The sequence below is a fragment of the Nelumbo lutea genome, chromosome 5 (assembly GCF_056320005.1).
Source record: "Nelumbo lutea isolate HS-2025 chromosome 5, American lotus-T2T, whole genome shotgun sequence".
NCBI lineage: Eukaryota > Viridiplantae > Streptophyta > Magnoliopsida > Proteales > Nelumbonaceae > Nelumbo > Nelumbo lutea.
This window is the reverse complement of record NC_142688.1, coordinates 46,524,515-46,532,252: the sequence shown is the minus strand read 5'-3', so window position 1 is coordinate 46,532,252 and position 7,738 is coordinate 46,524,515. Positions and strand designations below refer to the sequence as shown.

Here is a 7,738-nt window from a genome sequence, read left to right as displayed (position 1 = left end):
ACTGATGAAAACAAGTTCGGACCCAAATCTTCCTCACTGTCCACCACCTCACAAACACAAACAATGCAATACGCTGACAAGACCATATCGTCCATCTCGTGGGTACTACCGGAAGCCACAAAGGGTTAACAATGTATCGCAGGTGGAAGGGCATTTTTGTAAATTCAATTAAGGATAGTTTGGGTATTTCAAGGCAAATGTAGAAGTGCTGCCAAAAAGGTTATCCATTAATTGTTAAAGACATAAAGCTCTTCAAAGAAGTATAGATAAATACAGTAGACTCAGTTCTGTGCATTTCTCATTTTGATTTTAGAAACTGTTACATGTACTAAAATATACTGTTGCCAAAAAGGTTATCCATTAATTGCTTCTCTGCAAAATGCATGAAAATTTTCGCTGGAGGAAATCAGGTGTTTCTATTTGCTTTATCAGTGGTCACCATGAAATCAGGTGTTTCTATTAAAAGCTAAATTTCATGGAAAGTCACTGAGATTGAGACTTACTGTACTCTGTTAGAAAAACATTTTCTTTCGTTGCTTACTGGCTTTTCATATTTTTGACTCCTGGAACAATTGCCTTTTGCTTTCATTGCCTTTAACAAAGATTAGAGACGTTTCTTTCTTGCTAGCATGCCTGATTCTGGAATTCGAGTGGTGACTATGTTCAATGTTGGTTTCTTGTGCTTCTTGGATCATCTCCCTAAGCCATTCTGGAAATACCCCATGTAGGCATGTATTACATTTCGTTTCATAAGTGAGCTCTCAAGGCCTTAGAAGAATGAGCAATAGCACTAATAAAGTTTTCTCTTATGTTTTCTCACTTTGTTCATTTATTTCTTTCTTCATTCCATGTGAAGGAAAAATGATGCCTAATCCACCTCATAGATCTAGTAAAAATCAGTAAATTGACAATCAAAGGAAATAAGGCATGTTACCCAGGGTTGATAAATCACTTCAGCAAAAGGAATGAAAATAGAACCTGGTAAGTTTGCCAGATTAAAGCACAATCACGTTCTCACAAGTCACAATACATATTCTCATTAAATCAACAGCAAGCAGCCAAGGCCACAGATTACTCATCCTCGGCGCTAGTATGAGCAATTCTGCATCTCCGATATGGAGTTCAGATTTCCTCTTTACGCCAACCTCACAGTACGTTGCAGCCACACATAATGAACATCTCCTGTACTTGTATGTTTTCATTGATGGGGAGATGTTCCCGATGCACAGCTGCAAGTGCTTTGAGGTGGGCACGAGGAGTAATCCCGATCACCCCCATTTACTTCACAGGCTATATGGGTTAACAATCCAATTGGATGGAGTATGCTAGTATGGGTTGGGCGATATATGGTGCCTCCGTGCCTAATCCAATCACCCAACCCATTGGATGGATTATATCCCAACTCACACAGGGGGATGGATGTGGGTTGGGTTAATGTGTGACTGGGCTACACCCATTTTAGCTGTATGCAAATGGTGATAAATAGGTTGATTGGTTAAATGGGTGGGTTGAAGCTCAACCAATGCTTACACACACACATGCACACCCACACCCACACCCACAGAACATCCATTCTCAAGACAGCTCCATCTGGTTGCATGGTCCAATACTCCAATGATCCAACATCTTGGGTTGCTGGGTTCATCGGGTCTCTGTCCATCTTGTTCGCATCCAAGCAACCAAGGGAGTCCCAGTTGCAAGGTCTATCTGATCGAACCAGGCAGTCTGATCTGGGTTCTAGAGACACCTAAGAATATGTGTGAATTCATTGAAGCATGATCTATTAATTCAGCATCAAACCAAACCAAAAATTTTGTAGCACCAGTTCTTGCACTCTCTTGGATGGGGAGAGGTCAGTGCATAGTAAGGGCTCCAATAGCGCCACGGCCAAACACTTTCAAGTAAGCGTCTTACCATCCTTGGAGTGTTAAACTTTTCTATAGTGACCACGCATTAGATATTTGACAGCAAAGTAGTTACAAAACCATGAATCTACAGCATAAAGTTCTATTGGAATCCTTAAATTGCAAGCTTGTGACAAGTAAGCAACATGTATCAGGTTTTTAATATCAGCATGGTTAAAATACCATCAATTGTTTGGAAGGCTCATATTATATATGCCTGCCAAGCGATCAAAATCATCAGAAGAGATGATACTGTTTATGATATCATACTTCTTGCAATTTACTTTAAGAACCTCCACTTGTTGATCTGCAAGCTGCTTCTCTTCCTCCAGTTGATACTGCACAAAGAGCAGAATAGATCTGTAGTATGGGCAATGTTTCAACGCATAGTAATTGTGAATGAGAACTTTACTGTAAAGAAGAACGGAAAATTGACAATAACATCCCTGCATAGTGCATAGTAGCTTATTTCGGAGCAAGTGCACCAGTTTTCCATCCAATACGAAGGTAAATGAAATAGAATCACTCTTCCTACTTATGTTCATCCAATCAACGCAGTGATGCACTTTAGCTTTTTTAACCAAATGCAAGTAGTATGTCAACATAAGAAAACCAAGAAATACAATGAAACAAATGAGTATACCTTGAGCATTACAGAAGCTTCTGCAGCCTGTTTCCTGATAGCATACTTCAGCTTCCTTGCAACTTTAAAATCTGGATCCTTGGGGTCCACCCATCGGCACTGTATCCTTCGACCAGGCTTTACAGGGCGATCATCAAACATCTCCACTTCAGCTGCACGTGCCCTAACAGGCCTTGGCATCCCAGACATCATGAATGGGCAGTTGGTCATCTCCATGATAATTGATTCAGCCTGCTTTGCACTCGCCATCTCCACCAAGGCACACTGGGGGATGTCCTTCAACTCTATATAGTTTGGGATAAACTGAACATTTACAACTTCTCCAAGCTGCTCTAGTGCGGCCTTTATGACAGATGCAGTGACCTGTGGTGAGAGGTTGTCAATACACACTGTCCTCTTCATCTTCTCCTCAAATTCTGTATATTCATCGTGGGATGGAGTTGCCATGTAAAGGAGCTAAATGCAAATTCTCTGCAGTATAAGCAGAATAGAAGGATGACCAATTGCAAATATCAACAAAAGGCAAGGCCAAGAAACATAATTAACGCAGAATGGTGTAGGTTAAGATCCAAAATATTATATCAGTAATGGAAAAAATATGCTATTTTCTGATTAACCATCTGTGAACACAGTTTGACAGTTTGATGCACTTTAAAATGCCCAAGAAGAAGAACTTCGACAAAATTTGAAAGAAAGAAGTTACTTTTACACCATATTTTCTTATTCTTGATTTATGTTTGCAGATTTTTACATGCACCTTAAAGAACTTCAACAAAAATGGAAAGAAAGGAGAGACACACCAATTGTGTTGTCACCAAAAGAGAGAAAGAGGACTCTTCAATGCACATACTCCGAAAGTTGTACTAAAACAAACTTCAGTCCAAGCTTCATTCTTCACTAACTCATAAGGGCAACACTTATTTGAGGATTGGAGGATTTGGTTACACAATTTATAAAACCACTTAAAGTGGGACAATATGCCTAAGGGCAGGAAGATCTATTTTGTTGATAGCAAGTTTTAGCCAAGAGTGTGGTAGTTCAAGCATGGTGCCAACCAGCTGGTTGGTAAGGTCTCCTGCTGGTTGTTGTGGAGACAGGGTCAAATCCAGAAATAAAAATAAAAAATAAAAAAAAGGGTGTGGTAGTTCAAGCAGCAAGATGGTATGAGAGGATATGAAGCAAGAATTGAAGATGCAGTTCTCACCCATGAACTCTAAGGAGCAATTCTATCTATAGCTTTGCAAATTGCACCAAGATTCAACTATGGTGGAAGTGGAAGATAACATACTATCACTTTGCAACTCACTCTGATCATGAGTGGAATGGGGATATAAGAAAATAGAATGCATCAAGATTAGTCATGAATTTGTTTTCTACAGTTGACGCAATTCAAGTTGTTCTTTTTTTCTTTAATTCCACTTTTTATAATTTGTTGATAAAAGAATAAGAATAGGGGGTTTTTATTGCTACCCTTGCCTATGTGCAAGCACCCCTTATAAATTAGGGTAGCCCTTGCTACCTTGCCTATCCATTTCCACCTCTTTTTCTTTCTTTTCTTTCCTTTTCAAACAGTTTTCAGATTCACTAGGAATAACCACCCAATACAATTGATCTCTGTTTGTCTACTGTTTAGCCAACACATCCATCAAGTTATTGGCCAATCTTCAGGTACAACTGAAGTGGGCCCTCTCTCTTGCCAAATAATTTATTTCCCTCAGTGTGTGTGTCTATAGTCTATACAGCCATGGCCCTGGGTTGTTATTGTTCATCCACTCTAGAACTACTTGAGAGTCCCCTTCCACCACCACTCTCTAAAGTTAAGAGTTTTCCTCAATTTCAGGCCACCCCACTAGTGCTATACATGCAATTGGAGTTGCCTACCAGATTGACGATGATTTGAAGTATACTTTCTATGCGCTCTTTTAGAAATGGTACTTTCAAGCTTACTATTGATTCTTGTTGTAACATATTCCAAAAGCAGCCCCAAGGTGGTGCAGTAGCTTCTCCATAAACACAACCAGCATGCATCAATACATTCTATAGGAAATGCAACTAAGTCGAAGGTTAATTTTTAGTGCTTCCATTGTAAGGGTTGCAAACACTTTCAGCCAATTTTCCTAATAAGATAGTGGCCAAAGGGGTATAATCTCCCACCATCAGGCAACAAACAATAAAACTAAAGCTCATATATATGACATACACCCCCATGAAATTTTCTCTTTTGAAAGGAGAAAGTTGTTTGGGACCGAGAGGCTAGGTTTGTTTTTTTTTTTGTTTTTTTTTTCTATGAGATGCCACCAATTCAGATGTTAGGTGCAATCTGCTTCAAATAATAACTAGAAACTGTTAACAACCAAAAGATAACAAAAAAGAAAAGAAAAGACCAGAACTGTAAGAGAATGATTCAATCTGGCCCAAGAGGACTTCCTTCACTGCAAGTCTGCACTATAGCTTCAGTATAATGGAAGCATATTTTAGGAGCTTTTCATGTGAATCGGTGCTTTCCAGAAATATTGGAACAACTCTTAAAGGGCTGGTATCTCCAAGGACTAAGCATAAAAGGAAACTGCTTTGGAACTCTAACCTACAGTGACTATTTGGGTCCTATGAAAGAAAGAAACTTGCATATCATTGAGAACAAAGAACGTCTGAAGATGTCTTCTTAAAAAGGTAGTTGGTATGCTAAGATCCTCGCTGGTAATTAAGATTTTACTCAAGGATGTTCCTTTCCACGATGTCTTTTTATTATGATATTCATTTTGTTACTCTTTGGTACATAGATCATGTGATCTAGTTGTTTTCTTTTTGGACAGACTGACTCTTTGTACATAGGTTCTGGTGTACATAACCTCATAGTTTTCACAGCAATACAACTACATTTTGCCCTTCTCAAAACCACTACATCAGATGAATTTACATCCTAAGAATCCACTTACATTTTAATTTCATTAGGGGTGCAATTTGGGCAGGCTTGGGCAGAGCATGTTTTTTAGATTTTGAAAGCGCCCAGTCTCAGCACCCATGGTTGATACAAAGAAAAATTTTAAAATCAGGTAATCATGTTGAACCCCTCGTTTTCAGTCAATTAGCTCTCCTCTCGTGTGGAAAGAATAGTGCGCACTTTTCACCTTTCTTTTGCTCTAAAAATAATAATAAGTTGTCATTCACAGTGAAACTGCAAAGAATGTTTCTGGTATGGAAAAGTGCCACAATACTGACTTGTAGAGAATAATTTCATGAGGCTAGAAAGGAATTCCCTGACCTTGCTATATGGTTGTCAATTTCATATAAGAACATCCAACTTCCAACATCTACTTTGCTTCTTGAACAAATAAGAACAGTCAGTATCAATCCAATTCCTTTCCTTCTTTCTTGTTTCCACTTTAGAGAATAGAATATCTTATAAGCATAACACAAGCAACAACAATGGGGAATTAACCGCTATGGCTTTTACAAAAAAAAAAAAAAAAGCACGATTATTTAGATTCTTCAAAACTACATTGATTAGAACAGCTCATTCAATGCAAAAGCACTCTAGACCCTTAGAAAAATGGGGAGAAAGAAAATATAGTGTGAAGCATTTTAAATTCCATTTTGCAATAAACGAGCAAATTCAAGAATAAAAGGGTTTTGGCTCCAGATGCAAAATCTTCCAATAGTTTACCGTACTCGACGTAATATGAAATTAACGAAACAAATATATGTTTGGCTGATCCTCCTTCCTCCAACATGCATATATTTACGCTTATTTTCTTTCTTCTACTCTGAGCTAGAGATATAACCAAACCCAGAAATGAGTTAAACTTTAGTAATCTAAATCTTTGGTGTTCTTCAAGATTGTGAAGAACCCACTCTGCTTCATAAGGAATTCTATCAGACTTTCCCATCATGATCAATTCCCGAAGGATTTAGAGCGGACACATTCAAACAGGCAAGGATTTAAAAGCTAATGAAATGGATGATACGGTGATTGAGCAAAAACAAGGAATTCTAAAAACATTACTTACCTTATGAGTTTCGATTTGCTACTTCCTTTCCGGCTTCAGAAACAGAGAGATGAGTATCAGCTGGGGCGGGAAAGGAGAATGTTCGTTTGGCGTTTGGTATTCCCAGTTTCTAATCCATCCAGGGCCCATGTTTAGTACTACACACACACAACACAGTTCGATTGGAGGAGAAATCAGCTAGTCTACCTCAAGTAGCGCTGGGCTAAAACCATGAAATCATGGCCTTCAATGCTTTGCTGTGACCCCATTTTACGTGCTTCATCCAATTTAAGGTGGGCCACAGCAATACATCGAGGGCTGATTCATGATTCTTCCAAAGCTGCTCCAGATGGAGCAGCTAATTTTTAAGCATTTTAATGCACGACTCCTCTAACTTGCCACTTGTTAAATATTCAAATAAAGTAGAAGTGATACCCATCTCCTAGGTGGGTAAGTAACTTTCCCACCTAGGGGGAAAGTTGCCAACACTTGAATGGGACAAAAATGCCTGTTTTAATAATGGATTTTTATGACTAAAATGGTCATTGTCTTATTTACATAAGAAATAAAAGAACATGGGTAAATGCATTTACCCGGGTAAGTGTTTTTTAGGAAAAACTTACCCAGGTAACTAACTGCATTTACCCGGGTAAGTAACTTACCGAAAAACGAACGGGCCTTAGAGAGATTTAAGGTGGCATTTAATAAATCTAAAGTTTGATATCTAAAATGTCAAAATACTATTATTCAGATATGAAACCTAAAAAGTAGAAATGATTCTTTGCTTTTTAAAGGCTCTCAAAAAATAAGATCATTTGAGTTGGAGCAATTCTCTAACATCTAAAATTATGAAATTTACTATTTTACCCTTAGAAATAGACTATTTGATAATATTATAAATAATAAAAAGAATATTAAATAAAATATTATTTTATTAATAAACAAATATTAGGATTTGTTGAAATAAATAATTAGTTATCATTTAATTAATAATAATATTTATTTATTATTTTAACTAATAAATAAATATTTTTAATTAATAATAAATATTTATAACAATATTGATTTATTATTATTAAATCATATTAAATAAACTACTATTATTATCATTATTAATAAACGTATTATTATTATTATTAAATAGATGATAGTAATGAAGACATTAATGTCATTTTATCATGTATGAAATGTGTGTGGTGTTAGTA

At 37.2% G+C, this 7,738-nt stretch overlaps 1 protein-coding gene across 2 annotated transcripts; it reads right to left on the bottom strand.

Moving 5' to 3' along the window:
• Nucleotides 1-1,993: 1,993 nt before the first annotated feature.
• LOC148852155 (ASI1-immunoprecipitated protein 1-like) lies at nucleotides 1,994-6,880 on the bottom strand. 2 transcript variants are annotated; one of them, XM_088943056.1, is made up of 3 exons: nucleotides 6,555-6,880; nucleotides 2,548-3,018; nucleotides 1,994-2,242 (listed from the first exon to the last, which is right to left on the bottom strand). In XM_088943056.1, exons 2-3 carry the CDS (start codon nucleotides 2,992-2,994, stop codon nucleotides 2,090-2,092), a joined length of 600 nt encoding a protein of 199 aa, XP_088799182.1. In that variant the 5' UTR covers nucleotides 2,995-3,018; nucleotides 6,555-6,880; the 3' UTR covers nucleotides 1,994-2,089. The 2 variants fall into 2 exon arrangements, with proteins under 2 accessions (XP_088799182.1, XP_088799183.1); XM_088943057.1 differs by having other exon boundaries at nucleotides 1,994-2,264; nucleotides 6,555-6,701.
• Nucleotides 6,881-7,738: the final 858 nt, after the last annotated feature.